The following is a 17,929-nucleotide window of genomic DNA, read 5'->3' on the forward strand; positions in this document are numbered from 1 at the left end:
ATCTGTGGCTATTATGTAGAACTGAATAGTATTGCAAAATAAATAATAATAAAAAAATAATAATAATAAAAAAGAAAAAAAAACAGATCATAGAGAAATTCAGACCCAGACAGAGGAATTTAAAAGTGAGCCAGTCTCAGCACTGCATTATATGGTTACAGATAAAGAGCCTAAGGCTTTCAAAAGCCAAAATTAATCTATCCAGTAACCTTATAGGAACTGCCAAATGCCCAAGGCTGTGTAAGAGCTGACTAGACTCCTATGCAAATGTCAGATTTGAAGAGATTAAAAGAAGATATAGTGTCATATGGTATGCATTCTCCATTCATGAAACAAATGTTAAACTTGTGGTCAACTTGTAATAGAATTATCCCTCAAGACTGGATTGCTAATGTAGAAAGGCAATCTCTATATAATGACCACACCCTGGCTTTATGTCAAATGGCAGAATTGAATGCTTGGGACAGAATCGAAGAAGCAATAAAGAAAATTCAGTCATTTACAAAAGTTATACAGGGCCCAAAGAAACCTTCAGATTTCTTACAAAGGCTGTCTTCAGCAGTAAATAGATTGATACCAAATTCAGAAGCTAAAAGGATAATAATTGAATCTCTGGCTTTTGAAAATGCTAATGCATAATGAAAAAGGGTAATTAGGCCATCAAATGCAAGATCAGTACCATTGGAGGAATGAATCCGAGATAAGGTGAATATTGAATCTCATGACCACAATGATACTTGGATAGGAGAGGTGATTTCCAGAGGTTTGAAGAAAACTAGCAATGTCATATGTTTCAACTGTGGTAAATAAGGTCACCTAAACAGGGACTATAAACAGGGCATTGCTAAAAACAGTGGGTTTTTTTCAAGAAACAATGGCAACAAAACTCCCATCCTTTCTGGATTATGCAGAAGGTGTGGCAAAGGCAAACATTGGACTAAAGAATGTAGATCAACAAGGGACAGACAAGGTAATCCTTTGCCTTTAACTTTGGGAACCTCCTGAGGGGTCTCTCCCAGGGCCCCATAACAAATTCAGTTTAGTCCTTTCTTACCATCATGGGAGAAAACCCTTCACAGAGCAAATAAAGAATCCAGTGCCTATTATAAGAAAAACATACTGTTCAGAGTGATAGAACAGCTATAGAAGAATGAACAAAAAATTTGGGAGAAAACATAAAGTGAAATTTTTGGCAAACTTTGTAAATGAACAAAGACCAAAGTTAAAATATGAGTCAATGACATTCTCATTGAAGTTCTTGTAGACACTGGTGTGGGTGTAACAATAATTGCACCAGAATCTTGTCACCCATATTATTCTTTTCAGGAGGCAAATGTTCAGCTTTTAGAGATTGGAACATTATTTCAAGTGAAACAGCATGAGATGAGTTGAATGTCAGGGCCAAAAGGACAGAAAGGAAAATTAAAGCCATATGTGGCTAAAATAGCAATGATAAATGGGGACGTGATTTATTACAATGGAATATGCATATTAACATTCCTCCAGTCTCAGAAACAAACCATAAACTAACATATGTTTCTGAGAAAAATATTAGAAGGTATTAAAAAGAACAGTCACCAACGACCATCCAGATTGTACAAGAACAGGGCACAACAGCTGCTGATCTTTCAAAGACACCAACAGCCCTACCTTTAAAATGGTTAACAGACTAGCCTGTATGGGTTCAGCAATGGCCTTTCACAAAAGGTAAACTGCAGGTCTTAGAACAGCTGGTACAAGAGCAGATAAATGATAAGCATACTGAAGAATCAACCGGCCCTTGGAATTCTCCTGTGTTTGTTATTAAAAAGAAATCTGGTAAGTGGAGAATGGTAACAGATCTAAGAGGTATTAACAGGGTAATTCAGCCAATGGGCTCTCTACAATCTGGAATTCTTTTGCCTACTCTGTTACCTAAAAAAAAAAAAAAAAAAAAAAAAAAATGGCCTCTTATAGTTATCAATTTAAAAGACTGTTTCTTCTCAATACCTTTACCAAAACAACAACAACAAAAAAGACAGCAAAGGTTTGCCTTCACAGTGCCTAATTATAATAATTCTCACCCATTTAAGAGATATCAATGGAGGGTTCTCTCACAGGGAATGTCAAATAACCCAAACCTGTGCCAATATTTTGTATGACAGCCATTGGAATTAATGTATAAACTATTTCCCAAATCTACACTTTATCATTACATGGATGATATTTTACTAGCTGATTCAAATGCAGATAGCTAGGAAAGAATGAAGAAGTATAGGAAATTTTGCCTTGTTGGGGATTAGAAATTGCCCCTGAAAAGATACAAAGAGGAGATTCTATTAATTATTTAGGATATAAAATATGTCTACAAAAAATTAGACCCCCAAAAGGTGCAAATTATGAGAGATTGATTTCAGATTCTTAATGATTTTCAAAGATTATTGGGAGACATTTCCAATCTATGGACCACTATTGGAGTAAAAAATGATGAACTGAGTGGTTTGTTCAACACCTTAGAGAGTGACAAGGACTTAAATAGTCCAAGAGAATTATCAGCTGAAGCTGAGAAAGAAGGCTTTGGTGGAAAATAAAATAAAGGAACACTTGTGGATCATGTAGAACCAAAGTTTGATTGCATTTTGGTTATTTTACCCTCTAGACATTCTCCTACAGAAAACTGTAATGCAGAGGGAAGATATTACATTGCAATGAATATTTCTATCAATTAAACAGAATATAAAATTAAAAACTTATGTGGAAATGATCTTTGAGATAATTTTAAAAGAAAAATTGAGACTTTGCCAATTAGCAGAAATAGGCCCAAGCAGAAATTTTAGGACCTTTAATTAATGATGAAATTGACAGATTATGGGCAGAAAGTGAACCTTGGTAAACAGCTTGCAGGAATTTTCTGGGAGAGATTAACAGCAAATCTCCCAAAAGTGATAGAAATTCAACTTATAAAGATAGCTAACTGGATCTTGCCTCACATTGTATGGGAAACACAAACAAAAGCCCGTTATATGAATGGTAGATGTATTGAAATATAAAAATAAGTGTTAATACTCTTCCCTTTATACTGGAACTACATCTTGACTAGCCAAGGTACACTGAAAACACTCAGTTTAAATCCATTTTAAATACTCAATTTCTATTAATTGGAGTAAACCTACATAGGACATTAGAATTGTTGCTTGGTTACCTTGGCTGAATAAGAACTATGGTGAGTTACTGCTGCCCATATTCATAGTGTCAAATTATACATGGAGAGCTCAGGAATAAAGATAAAATCATAGCAGTAGTTGATGAATAATTATTACCTTTTCACTGTCATATAGTTAACAAGTCATGTCCATCCACTGTAAATTAGAAAGTCTTTAAAGATATTAAATGGCAACTCAACACTATTACCTCTAAAGATAAATACAGTGGGTTTTAAAAATAAATTTTATTATATTTATTATTAATTTTACATTATTAATTTAGCCACAAAGTATGTACATGTTCATTACCTGTTTATCAGTTATACAGAGTATTTATATGTTTATGTCAGTGATAGAACCCTATATCCAGTTAAATTTTAATTCCTTTTTTAACTGCCTGAATATGTCACTGTGCCAAATTAACATATTCAGAAATTCACACACAAAATGATTCTTAGATTTGTTTATTAAAACAAAGTAGTATTTAGCAATTATTTATATTCATTGGTAATATTAAGTATGACAGTTTGATTATTACATATTTGTGAGATAAATGCTAATTTGAAGATGAAACAATATGACTTTTGTCCATCAATAATCAGAGTCTTAGATCAAAATGTATTAAGGAAGATTGGAGAGATTTGAAAAGTGGTGGATAGAAACAGACACTGAAGTGATTGCATATATTTTATTAGCATTGATTATTGTGCTAACACAGCCCATTCTGCATTAGGAGTTTTGAGTGAACTACTTTGCATTTGAGGCAGTTTTCTCTCAGGCTCCAATTTTTTCACCATATATCAATACAAGTTTATACTCATAAGAAGAAGTGAGTTAAACAATGCTTCAAATATAAATTTTTGAAACTACATTATTAATATTCATGCACATTTCTAAACAAAGACTCATTTATCCGCTAAACCAATAATGTGATTTTGAGCAACTGGGATAACTGATGTGACCATCAACGCACTTTGTACGGAGTGAAGGTGATGTTTTTATCTTTTTATATCCATATTTACACTGGAATTCAACCTCATCCCCTGATGGAGAATATAGCTTTTGCCTTTCTTTCCATCTTAAAGTTATGTTATGTCTTTCCATGATTTCTTCTCGTATTACACATGCATCTGAAAGAAAAATTACCAAACATTTGTTAATACATAAACCTACAGAGACTCAGCTTTCAAGTATTATTTCTCAAAGTTTGTAAAAACCTGTATTAAACCAGGACATCTAATTAGTTCATATTAAATAGCAAATGACATCAAAACAATGTTTTAATGTGATAGTTACATTTCAAAAAAGATTTCTAACACCGATGAAACAAGACACTTGGATTTCAGGACATTTGTGGTTGTTTGCACTGATTTAGGTATTGGGCCAAGGTAAAAAATTTGAACCTTGACATATATATGATATTCGGATGCAATGTTCAGTGAGATAAGTAAACTTACAAATACTATTATTAGTAGCCAAATCATAACCACCTTCATAATGTTTATTATTCACTCACAAGATTGTAACTATGAATAGTGATTATTGTATCATAGACTTAATTTTCATAGTTTTACAAATAAATCTATCAAATTCCATTCTGAATAAGTGACTAATCTGCTTGGCAAAACAGCTTCTGCAATCACCACCCTGACCTCTGGCCTTCCTTACACTTCTAGAAAACCAAGAGGACATAATGTCCAAGTTCGTGTTATCTCCAACCAATTCATTTAGTGCTGCCATCCTGCCCCACAACACATCTGATCATACTCTACTGTAAAGGCTGGGACTAAGTGCTACAGAGTGGGTGGCAAATTCCCATAACCGCATCTCCCATTGCAGCATCTGGTGTCATGCCATTGTCTAGTCAGAGGAGAATCCTACTGACCTCTTGCTGCTGAATAACCCTTGCAATCTGCCAATTACAGTTTCTGAGAAAACCTGCATCATCTTCTATGAGCTACCACACCCATTGTAGGAGTTGACACAGTGAGCCACCTGTGCCCTGAGCTGTCTCTATCACCCCACGTGGGCTGATAAGTGTCTCACTTTCAGTATAATTCACAGAAACAGTGGTGCACATTGTGTCCAAACGTGTTCATTAAAGGCAAATAACCCATAGGTGCCACATGGAAGTCACTCCTCCACTGTAAGCCAAGATACATCTCCAGTAAAGAGCTTTTTACTAAGAAAGTCACCATAAATATAGTGTATAGAAAATTGATCCAGCAGATGTGAAAAAAACACAAGAAATATGAAAAAATGGAAGACAACAAGATTCTTCCAAAGTTGCATTGCTGCTCCAGTAACAGACTCCAAATGTACTGACACGAATCAAAGATCAGTTGGAGAGTTTTTTAAAAATCATTTTTAAAACACAATTATTTTCAAAGGAACACAGAAAAAATAATTAAAGAAGTGAAAAAAGACAATGGGGAATATCAGTGAAAAAATATGGAAAATATACAATTTGAAACAGATTCAGATGTAAGAATTGGAAATTAACAGCTGTGTAATTTCAATAAAAATAGGTCTGAAAATGTCATTAGAAGCAAAATCCTGACCATTCCAAATGGCAATTTTAGCTCTTTAGCAGTTCAGTGAGATGTATCAACTGGGAGTTAACCAACCAACCAATAACAAAAAAAAAAAAGCCTAAAATATTTAAAAACAGAATGAATGCATATCTAACATAGCTAGCTAACAAAATATTCTCTGGAGAGAGCAACACTCAAAATGAAACATAGCTACCAAGATGAAAATGAAATACATACAGATCACACAAGAACAGAAGATACAAAGATTAAGAATAGAGAAAAGTCAAATATATGTGAAAAAATTCTTTTAAAATTTTATTTCAGAGCTGGGAAATGGTGGTTCATGCCTGTAATCCCAGCTTTCAGGAGGCAGAGACAGGAGGATCTCTGTGATTATGAGGCCAGCATGGTCTACAGAGTGAGTACCTGGATAGCCAGACTACACAGAGAAACTTTTCTTGAATAAAAACAAAACAAAAATTTGTTTCAGATATTTCAGAATTAGTGTTTTTAAAATAGATATACTATAAAATTAATTTTCAGTTTAATGAAAATTCTAATGCTATGTTCTTATAGGCTTAGAAAAAAATATCAGAAATCTTACCTAAGCACAAAAGAGCTAAAAGCAATGCTAAATAGTAAAAACACTGCTGGAGGGATCCTAATATCAGAACTCAATTTATAATCCAGCACTATAGAGATAAAGACAGACTAATACTGCCGTAAATATACACAGATAGGTTAAAGGACAGGAACTGAAGACCAGCTATGACCACCCATTTTGGAGAAAGGATATGAAAACATGTGCAGGAAAGAGAGCCCATTGACAAATGTTGGCTCTGGCAAAACAGGATTTCTAACAATAGAAGAATGAAATCAGACTCTTGTCTTTCGCCTTGAACAAAAATCCATTCAGATCAGATCAGACACCTTAAATAAGAGCTGAAAAACTGAAAGTTTTAGAATAAAACCTAGGGGTTCCACTTCAACATACTGGAGGGGGCAAAATTGTGAATAGAACACCAGCAATGCAGAAACTAACACCAAGTATCAACAGGTGGAAAGACTTGAAAACAGAGTTTCTGTACAGCAAAGGACACACTCAGCAAAAAAAACCCAGCCTACAGATTGGGAGAAAATCTTAACCCTCGACACCTCAGACAAGGGGCTAATACTTAGAATTTACAAAGATTTAGAAAACTTTAAACTGAAGTAAACAATATCGCTAAACAAATGGCCAGATGAACTGAATAGGCAATTTATCTTCAAGATTCTTAAGGTTTACTTAAGCTTTTAAAAATATTTCAGCGGGAATTCTTAGAGATGGTCCACCAGTATCAATTTTTATTGCCTCTCAGAAAAGAAAGGATAATTCAATCCATCTACATTAATCATGTACTACATTACATAATTGGATGAATGATAAATGATCATGTTAATAGATATAGAGAAAACATAAGATAAAACTGTGTGTATCTTCAAAATTAAAAGATTGACTGAACAGCTTAAGGATATATAAGAGAGTACAGCAAAATCATCAAACGCCATAAAAGGTATGTACACCTGATATACCTACTGCCACTGCCTTGTTGTTTGTAAAATGCCCTAAAAATTGACTACATGCATCATCAGAGAGCCTTCCTCCAGCACCAGATAGGAACAGATGCATACACCCACTCTCCACATTATGTAGAAAGAGAGCATTTAAACCGAAGGTCTCCATCAAATCCCTCCTCTTGGAGCTCAGGGAATCCCACAGAAAAGGAGGTGGAAAGATTCTAAGAGTCAGAGGATATAGTGGACATGAAGAAAACAAGATCCTGGGAATCAACTAAGCAAGGTGCATATGAGCTCACAGGACCTTCATGGGTCTAAAACAGATCCTCTACATATGTATTATAGCTATCAGCTTAGTATATTTATGGGACTCCTAACTATGAGAATGAGCGGGTCTCTAACTCTTTTGCCTGCTCCTGGGACTCCTTTGCTCCCGTTAGGTTGTCATGTCCAACATCTGTATCATAGCTTTTGCTTCATCTTTATTATATTTTATTTTGTCATGTTTGATTTTTAACTCCTAGAAGCCTTTTCTTTTCTAATGAGAGACACAAAGGGAGTTGATCTGGAGAGGAGGGGATATGGGGAAGAACTGGGAGGAGTAAAGGTAGAGGAAACTCTAATCAGGGTATATTGTATGAAAAGGGTATAATTTTACTGCACATTGCTATTAAACAGAAACTAAGATGGGAAAACTGTCTCGGTACCAACCAACTGATGAATTTATAAAGACAATGTGATATACTCTTATGTGAAATATAGTTCAGACATTATAGACAATTTTTATTATTTTAGTTAGAAAAGGGCATTGAAGAATGTTAAGTGAAATCAGCCCAACACAGGAATACAAGTCCTTTGTGTTCTTTCTCACACAATGGGAAAAACAACTAAAATTCCTCTTGAATGCCTAACTGTGATTAATACAACTTAGATGATTTTTCTAAGGGAAGGGGAGATATATAAGGGGCACTGATTTCAATAACTGCAAGATATATACAGATGTAGTAATTTGAATAAGAATGGCCTCTGTACTGGGTGATTTTTTTGTGTCAACTGGACACTTGACACAAGCTACAGTCATTAAAGAGGAAGGAGCCACAGTTGAGAAAATGCCTCCATGAGAGCCAGCTGTAAGGCATTTTCTCAACTAGTGATCAATGTGGGGAGGAACCAGGATGTGTGGTGCCATCCCTGGGCTGGCAGTCATGCATACTGTGAGAAAGCAGGCTTAGCAAACCATGAAAAGCAAGCCAGTAAGCAGCACCCTTCCATGCCTCCAGGATCCTGTCCAGTTTGAGTTCCTGTGCTGACTTCCTTTGATAATGAGCAGCAATATGGAAGTGAAAGCCAAATAAACCCTTTTCTCCCCAACTTGTTTTTGGTCATAGTGTTTCATCACAGCAATAGAAACCTTAACTAAGACAGCTTCCATAGGCTTATATATTACTTATTTATCAGGGAATGGTTCTACTTGAAAAGGATTGGGGCTGTAGCCTTGTTGGAGTAGGTGTAGCCTTGTTAGAAGTGTGTCTCTGGGGATAGGCGTTAAGGTTTCAAAAGCCCAAGACAGTCCCAGTGTCTATAGCTTCCTACTGCCTTTTGGGCAAAATATAGACCTCTGGGCTATTTCCCCACCACCATGTCTGCTGTGTCCCACCATGCTCCCTGCCCCCCATGCTGATAATGACTATATCTCTTGAACTGTAAGCAATCACCAATTAAATGCTTTTTTATAAGAGTTGCCAGAGTTATGGTGTCATTTTGAAGCAACAGAGCACTGTTGAGACAATGGGTATGGAAATATCATGCTGGTACCATGTTTTATGGACATAAATACATGTTATCAAAAACAAAATAATAAAGAATCACATGTATAATTATATTTGCCAATTATTTTTATATAAAAAATCTAATAATTTTACTTTCTTCACAAGCTGATATTTGGCAATGAAACACTAAGCAAAAGAGTACTTTTAGTCTGTAAGTGTTATTAACAGAAAAATATCCATATCATGAAACTGAATCTGCTATGATCTATAAGCATGAGTTACTTACGTAAACATTTTGGTGGCTCTGACCACTCTCCATTTCTACATGTTATTTTCTTGTTGCCCTGCAGTTGGTACAAGGACTGGCACTGATATTCAACTGATGATAATGGTGCATATACTGGCAATGGGAAGGAGGTGATGTCTCCATTGTCAATAGGTGGAGGAGGCCCACATTTCCCTGTTGAATCTACGAGTACAACATTTGAATGTTTGAGAAATCAAATCAAAGTACAGACTTAAACAGAACCAATGAAAGTATAATGTTAAACAAGACTTTAGTGATTTCTGGCTACAGAAATGATTACTAGAAGAAATTTCAATCATTTAAACTGAGAGTTACAAGTTCTTCCTTCCTTCTTACCTAAAGCACTTACTTAACTGGAACAAGCATGTCTACTCTGAAGTCTTCAGCTTCTGAGCACACAGACTCCAGTGTAGACAGGTAGTGTTTCATTGTTTTGAAGACACTAGAGTATTTTTTGTTTTTGCTCTATATATTCCTGTTCTTCATTATCATTTTTTAGCAACACATATTTGTAGACAACAATTTAAAGCTTTTAAAGTTACAGAATGCAAAAGAGGCTTCCTGGATCCATGATAGGGGTGAAGTAAGTACAGGCATCTATATGTTATTCTTTCTAGGTACAACTAGATTTCTTGAACATAATATGTTTAGTAAACAATATAGGAACAGGGACGATATTGATAATTCTACTTAGATTCAGGATTCAACTAAGTGTACCATGCTGGTGTGATATTTGTTTCCCTTCTGGACTGCTGATTGTGCTAGTGAGGCCACAGGAAAAGATGAAAATTAAATACTGATGATATGTTCTATTGAGTAAGGCCTCAACAGGATCATCATGAAACTGAATTGAACTCCAACATTGTTTAGAAGAAAAAAAGTATTCAAGATTCAAAGAAAATGTCTTAGCATGAAGGAAAATGAAAAAGGTTGGGCATAAGGCATGCATGTGCATATTTAAGAGCTAAGTAAACTCAAACAGCAAAAGTCCCATGAAGTTCATTCAGATACATGTATTGAAACTGCTTAAAGAAAACATTCTGAAAAAAATCTTTATAAAATCACCAGCTGCACTGAATCAAGATCCAAAAGAAAGTGACTTTCCATCTACTACGAGGAAAAAGAAGAAATATGACTGATAATCACAGAATACAAACGCAAATTAACAAAAGAAGAGATATATCAAACTTACTAGGAATTGTTTTACATGCAAGTGATCTGCATACAGAGATTTTAGTGGTGGACTAGGCACTTGGAGTTTCTTTATATATGTTGTAAATTTATGCATCAGCAATATATAGTTCCTATTCAATAGTAAGTGACTTATTGAGGTAATTTGGGAAATTTCTGTTCTTGTAAAACTAATGTATTCATAGAAAATACCTCGTGTGTGTGTGTGTGTGTGTGTGTGTGTGTGTGTGTGTGTGTGTATGTGTGTGTGTGTTTGGTTGGTTTTTGTTTTTGTTTTTGTTTTTTTTTTTGCAGTCAGGGTTTCTCTGTGCAGCTCTAGAGTCTTTCCTAGAAATCACTTTCTAGACCAGGCTGGCCTCAAACTCCCAGAGGTCCCCTTGCCTCTGCCTCCCAAGTGCTGGGACTAAAGGCATGCGGACACCACTGCCTGGTGAAAACTCCCATATTTTGAATTCAACATGTAAGAATATCCCTGGTGCATGAGCTGTCTTTCTAGAGCCTGTTACCTATGGTTGGAGGCTTTGCTCATCCTTGATGCAGGGGGGAGGGGCTTGCTCCTGCCTCAGCCTAATGTACCAGGCTTTGCTGACTCCCTTTTGGAGAAGGGAAAGGGGAGGTGGGTTAGGGGAGGGAGCTGGGGGGCGGTGAGTGGGAGAAGGTATAAGAGGGGGATCTGTGGTTGGTATATAAAATGAATAATTAAAGGGAAAAAAAGAAACCCTCATTGCTGCTTGCCCCTTATCACATGTGGCAGGCAGGAGAGCTGGTCCCTGGGTCATTAGAGTGGGAGAGCTGGCCCTGCTCCTCACCAGCTGTAGAGTGGTCCCTGCACCTGGCCAGGGCAGTACAGAAGAGCTGACTTTGTTGGTGGGGGCTTGTGTGAGCAAGCCCCTTCTAATATTAGAGGGACCAGCCTTAATATTATACATCCCATGGGCTCTGGAGAAAGAACTACTAACAGCAAGGACTGTTTTCAGGGAAGTAGAATCTCAGCACACAGAGCTCTTAGTCCAGTCATTTATTCTTCGAAATCTTCTCCCTCCTCCCGTGCCCTGGAGTCCCGGTATATATAGACTTATAAGCAGTCATTCCTTGGCAGTGCAAACTAGGCTTCCAGGGTCAAATGGAAGGGTGATAAGAACCACATAGAGGGGCAATAGTTGTTAATTATCATTTGCAACCCAAAAGGGAAGTGACTAATGGGGAAATGAATTAACTCAAGGCTAAATCCAGGTAATATCGAAGAAGAGGGATCTTGCGTACTCAACTATAGTCTTAAATGTGATTGGTAGAAAATATTAAGAATCTATAAGTTGCTAGGTCAATGGGAGAAAATAAAACTGCCTTCTTTTTTCCTGTGGCTTCTATCTGTCCAAGCTATCTGCCGTTTTTCTGCAGGGTGGGGGAAAGTGTGCTTGGTCACTAGGCAACCTGTGCACAGCTAGATGCCTCTGGTGATAGTTAAAGGGAGATCTGGAACTAGAGGTAAGGTTTGGGAAAGGAAGAAGTAATGCTTAATTGGCACATCCGCCAGGCCTTCTCAAATGGGTAGTCTGGATGCTTAAGTCTGTTCTTATAGAGTACAGAGGTATCTCTGATAAGGTACTTTCCTCCATCTGGGGATGGACCTGGTCAGATGCTGCCAATGATGATAATTACAGGGAGGCTTGAACTGGGGTTCTTTCTGGCTGAGCACAGCTGTCAGCACAGAAGGTTATCTGAATATTCCTTTAGTAGAGGGGAAATGATGCCCAATAAATGATGGAAAATCTACAACAGCACACAAGAAACTCATAGAAGGAAATGAATGGCTGATAATCAAAAACCAAATATCACCATGGCTCCTTGAGCCTCACTCAGCTTGACCTCTGGAATGCCCTTGGCTACTTCCAGGTATTAGCTTTGTCATAATCAGCTGAAATCCTACTTTATATATTTTTGCAGCTTGTAGAAGGCCCTAGGGCATGAGTGTAGGAGAGTTAGCCCTCCTTCTGGCATGTGGTGGCATGGGTGAGGGAAATATGCCCTCCCTACCCTCACATCTTGCCATCTGCATCAGGAGGAAGAACTGGCTTTGGGTGTATGAGAGTGGGATACCTGACCCTGCCCATCACAGGCTGCTGCACTTGGGAGAGTGGACCCTGCACCTTGCCTGGGCAACACAGTAGTCCTGGTCCTCATGGTGTGGATACAAGTGAGCTGGCCCTGAGGGAGTGAGAGGAGAACTGGCCCCATCCTTTGATGCCTGCTGAATTGGGTGAGCTAGCTGAGGCAGTGCTGGAGAGCTCTCCATGGTGGTGAGGGTGAAGGGGAGCTGGCTGTCTGACAAATCTAGCTACCACCCAGGCCCAGACCCAGGACTACAAGTTGGCCCACCCCAACATCCACTCATTTATGAAATGCTTGAGCACATGAAGGGGCCAGTCTTGTGGATCCAAATCTGTATGATCTCCATCACACAGGGCAACAACAGGATATCTACAAAAAGTTCCAATGAGGGCCCAGTATCAACAGTGTAGCAGAAGTCAAAGGCCTCATATACCACGGAGTGACAAGGGTAAGGGAAATATGCTCCCCAACCCCTTGCCACATGAGACAAACAGGCAGGAGAGCCAGATCAGGGGCATGAGAACAGAGAAGCTGGCCCTGTCCCTCTCCAAGTGTAACAATCCAGAGAATGGGCACTGCACCTCTCTGGGGCAAAACAGTAGAGCTGGTCCTGGTGGTGTGAGTGCATGTGAGCCAGAACCTAAGATGTGAGAGCAGGAAAACTGGCACTGCTCCTTGATGTCTGCTACATGGGGTGAGCTAGCCAGGACAATACTGGAGAGCTCTCTATGGGGGTGATGATGAGGGAAATCTGGCAGGCTGACCAACCCAGCTATCACCCAGACCCAGAACCAGGACTACAAAGTCCTACTACATCCCAACATCCACCTCACCTATGAACTGCTGGAGTATGTGAAGGGGCCAAATCTGCAAATCCAAAGCTACAGGACCTCCATGACACAGACAACAATAGAATATCCAAGAGGAGTCCCAGTAAGGATCCAGTATCAATAGATTAGCAGAAGCCAGGGGCCTTGAACCAGATCAATGACTCATTGCAATAAACACTTACAAGTAAAGATGTATGGACCAAAGGGTATATTATGTGACTGATTTACTGGACCACACTACAGCTTCAATGCTGAGAATTTTTTGTTTGATTTGGTTTGGTTTTGGGTTTGGTTTTGGGTTTTACTTTAAAATTGTGTTTTTTGGGGGAGGTAGACAGGGCAGAGGGCAGAAGCAAGGGGACAGTGAGAAGAGTGGGATCAGTATGCACCATGTGAAATTCACAAGGAATCAATAAAAAGGTTTAAAAAAAGAAATGAGGAAATCTAACAAAAAAGACATTGTATTTTACTATGTGAAGATATTCTATTACACTACTCATTTACATTTTGAAGTAAATATTCTGAAAATCTTTTCTCAAATGTATTTTATCCATTTAATATTCAATAAATAAGTGAGAGGCTTAATATTAAAAGTGATGGATTTTTACTTAGTGACAATTATTCCTCGAATCTGATAGAAACTTGGCTGAAAAATTGCCACCATAATTCTTCATTAAGTTCACCAAAAGAATTAAAACTTTATCAATATAATTTTATTTTCATTTTCTTATCGTTTTGGTTGTGAGCCTATCATTTAATGGCTGAGCCATCTCTAGACAGCTCTGAGTCTCCAAGAAACAAATACTGGGTAGCCCAGAGTAATAGGATCAGTGCCTTGTCTAGTCATCATTAGAGAGGCTTTGTCCAGGAGCAGATAGGAGTGGATGCACAGACCCACAGCCCAACATTGTGAGGAGTCTAAACTGGAGGTGTCAATTGGATCCCTTTCTTGGATATTGAGGAACCCCACACAAGAGGGGGAGGAAATATTGTAGAAGTGAAAGGGGATGGAGGACACCAGGAGGACATGAATCACCTCAATCACTATATGATGGGCTCACATGGGCTCTCAGAGACTGAAGCAGCAAACACAGGCCTGCATGGGTCTGCAGCAGGTGCTCTGCATATATGTTATGGCTTTTAGCTTGGTGTTTTTCTAGGACTCCACCAGTGGAGGTGGGTGTATCTCCAACTCTTTTGTCTGCTCTTGGGACTCTTTTCCCCCTATTGAGTTATGTTGTACAGCCTCAATATGAGGGGGTTTGCCTTGTGTTATTGTATCTTGTTTTGTCCTGTTTGGTTGTTGTCTCTTGAAGGCCTGTTCCTTTCTGAAGGGAAGTACTGAGGGAGTGTATCTGGAGGAGAGTGGATATGTGTGTGTGGTGGTGGGGGGGAAGGTAAGTTGGGAGGATTGGAGGGAGGGGAAATTGCAGTAGAGATGTATTGTATGAGAGAAGAGTCTAGGGTTGGGGATTTAGCTCAGTGGTAGAGCACTTGCCTAGCAAGCACAAGGCCCTGGGTTCTATCCTCAGCTCCAAAAAAAAGAGAGAGAGAGAAGAATCTATTTTTAATTTAAAGGAAAAAAAGAAAATTAGAAAAATGTTTATTATATGAATTACTTCACTTTATCTTCACTAATGTACAGTAACCAAATTACATTATCAAATAAACATTAGGAAATATGATGGCCTACCTTTGCATTTTGGTGGCTCTGTCCAAACCCCATTTTGACACATCACTTCTACTTCCCCAAATAGTTCAAAAGATTTATTACATTCATACCGTACTTTTGCATTGGGTGGATATTTAGCCATGGGCCTTGTTACTATGGTAGCATTTTTCACAAGTGGTGGATCCACACAAGAATTGTCTAAGGAGCAATACAAAGTATCATTACCTATTTGTTCATCGTAAGATTCCAATCAACACATAAGAGTCTAAATGTATTTCTCAGCAGATGAATAGATAAAGAAAATATGGTATATTTACACATACACACACAAATGAACTTATGAAATTCACAGGTCAATGGATGTTACTAGATAAAAGTCAGTCTCAGTAAGGGAATCCAGACATAGAAAAACATATATGATGTACATTTGCTTATATGGATACTAGCTGTTAAGTCAACAATAGTCATGTTACAACCCATAGAGTAACAGAGGTTAGGTGTACAGCAAAGGACCAGGAGAGGGAGTAGTCTCCATAGCATAGGGAAATATTATAGATAGTTATGGAACAGGGAAGGAGAGGCAAGGAACAGAATACATAGAAATACAACTAAAATTAAGCATTATTGAAGGATATTATAGAAACATAATAAAGTAGAAACTTCCTAAAATACATACATATACGAAGACAATGTAATTGAAATAATCAAAAATGTAGGGAGACAGAGCCCCAATGGACAACTCTTGTTATCAAATGGAGCTTCTAGTACCAAGATTGGGTTACATCTAATTGAATTAGTAGCCAAAGATGTCACATGAGAACTTCCAAAACACCCAGGCTTTTAGCAAGGCTATAGGTTGTTTTACACAAACTGGAGGCAAGGACACATTGTGAAAGACAATACATTCACAACCCACTGAACACAGCAAAGTCAAGCTGGTGCCTACATATAGGATAGCATCTTTGGTAAAGGAAGGTACTTTGCATGCTACCAAAGTAGAAACATAAACACCAACCCATCCATATACCCTTGATCTATAATGGTGTTCTGTCTGCAACTTATGATAGGAAAATGGAGACACCAAACTGCTGTGGATGATTGATTGATAAATAAAACACTGATTGGCCAGTATCCAGGCAGGAAGTATAGGCGGGACTAGCAGAGATGAGAAGGCTGGGAACAGGAAGGTTGGAGCAGAGGAGATGCTGCCAGCTGCTGACAGGAAAAGATGTTAAGATACCAGTAAGTGGCCACACTAGTCGAAGCCCATGAAGTGTGGACTGGTGGCTGTGGAGCCCCCATGGGACTGGACTAGGCTCTCTAGATATGGAAGATGGTTGTTTGGCTCCAACTGTTTGGGGGGGGGGGCACCTAGTCAGGTGGATCGGGATCTGTCTCTGGTCTATGGGTAGGCTTCTGGAATCTGGTGCCTGTGGTGTTACACCTTGCACAACCTTGGTGGAGTGGGAAGGGGCTTGCCTAGGCTTAGTGTGCTGGGCTTTGCTGACTCCCCCTGAGAGACCTCAATTTGGGGGATGTGGGGATGTGGGATGGCTTGGCAAAGAGGGCTGGGGGGTAGGAGGAGAGAGGGCGGATCTGTGGATAGCATGTGGAGTGAGTAGAAAATTTCTTAATAAATAAAAATGAGCCGGGTGGTGGTGGTGCACGCCTTTAATCCCAGCACTTGGTAGGCAGAGGCAGGCAGATGTTTGTGAGGTCGCGGCCAGCCTGGTCTACAGAGAGAGAGATCCAGGAAAAGCGCAAAGCTCCACAGAGAAAAAAATTGAAAAAAAAAAAAAAAGATACCAGTAAGCCACGAGCCACATGGCAACTTATAGATTAATAGAAATGGGTTAATTTAAGATATAAGAACAGTTAACAAGAAGCCTGCCATATCCATACAGTTTGTAAGCAATATAAGTCTCTGTGTGTTTACTTGGTTGGTTCTGAGCAGCTGTGGGATTGGCGGTGAGAGAGATTTGTCCTGACCGTCGACCAGGCAGGAAAACTCTAGCTACACCAAACTTGTTGGATTGACCAAAGAATATCGACTATAAATTAAGAGCTCCTCCATGAGTTGTAACCCATATCTGACCCTGCTTGGGTGGCCAAGAACCTGAGACTAGATAGCCCAGACACTTTATACTTCTGTGAAACCAAATATGACTCTTGTTAAAAAAAAAAAATTGAGATAAAAAGATTCCACATGACCTTCTTCTATACTCTTAGATCAGTGCCTTGCTCAGCTGTCATCAGAGAAGCTTTTCCTGCTGCAGATGGGAACAAATACAGAGACTCAAATAAAGACATTATGTAGAAACCTTGGAACACTCCAAGATTTGTCATAGAATGACTCAGTCAAATCCCTCCCCATGTGGCTCAAGGAACCATACAGAAGAGGACGTGGAAAGAGTAAGAACCAGAAAAGATAGAGGACACCACGAAAGCAAGGCCTTCTAAACAAAAAAGACTGATGCACATACGATCTCATAGAGACTGAGTCAGTACACAAAAGCCTGGATTGGCCTGCACCAGATGGGGTTCTAGAGCTAAAAGGAACAGGTGCCACAGGCCTACATCCCTAACCTAGAAGCAATTTCCAATTGATAACCACTGGCAAATAAAAATTTAGAGTTCTGCAAGGAAGAATCACATGAGAAACAAACTACTGTTAAGGGCAGGCTGCATTAAAAAAAAAAAAACTCAAGGACATCTTTGGAGGTTCTTTGTCTCATAATGTCTTGTTAGGGCTTTCTTTTTTAAAAATCCATTTTATTT

General features: G+C 38.6%; 1 protein-coding gene across 4 annotated transcripts in view; it reads right to left on the reverse strand.

The window, feature by feature from the left end:
- Window positions 1–3,408: 3,408 nt before the first annotated feature.
- Window positions 3,409–17,929, reverse strand: part of LOC102918459 (complement factor H) — a 90,913-nt gene continuing 76,392 nt past the window's right edge. For 2 of the 4 annotated variants that reach the window (XM_076547552.1, XM_076547553.1), the window contains exons 20-22: window positions 15,173–15,349; window positions 9,329–9,511; window positions 3,409–4,312 (exon numbers count right to left, since the gene is read on the reverse strand). In XM_076547552.1, the coding sequence (XP_076403667.1) occupies window positions 4,092–4,312; window positions 9,329–9,511; window positions 15,173–15,349 (581 nt within the window). In that variant the 3' untranslated portion in view covers window positions 3,409–4,091. The remainder of the gene's footprint in view (window positions 4,313–9,328; window positions 9,512–15,172; window positions 15,350–17,929) is intronic. The other 2 variants (XM_076547555.1, XM_076547554.1) reach the window with 1 other exon arrangement.

The sequence above is a fragment of the Peromyscus maniculatus genome, chromosome 11 (genome assembly GCF_049852395.1).
Source record: "Peromyscus maniculatus bairdii isolate BWxNUB_F1_BW_parent chromosome 11, HU_Pman_BW_mat_3.1, whole genome shotgun sequence".
Taxonomy (NCBI): Eukaryota; Metazoa; Chordata; class Mammalia; order Rodentia; family Cricetidae; genus Peromyscus; species Peromyscus maniculatus.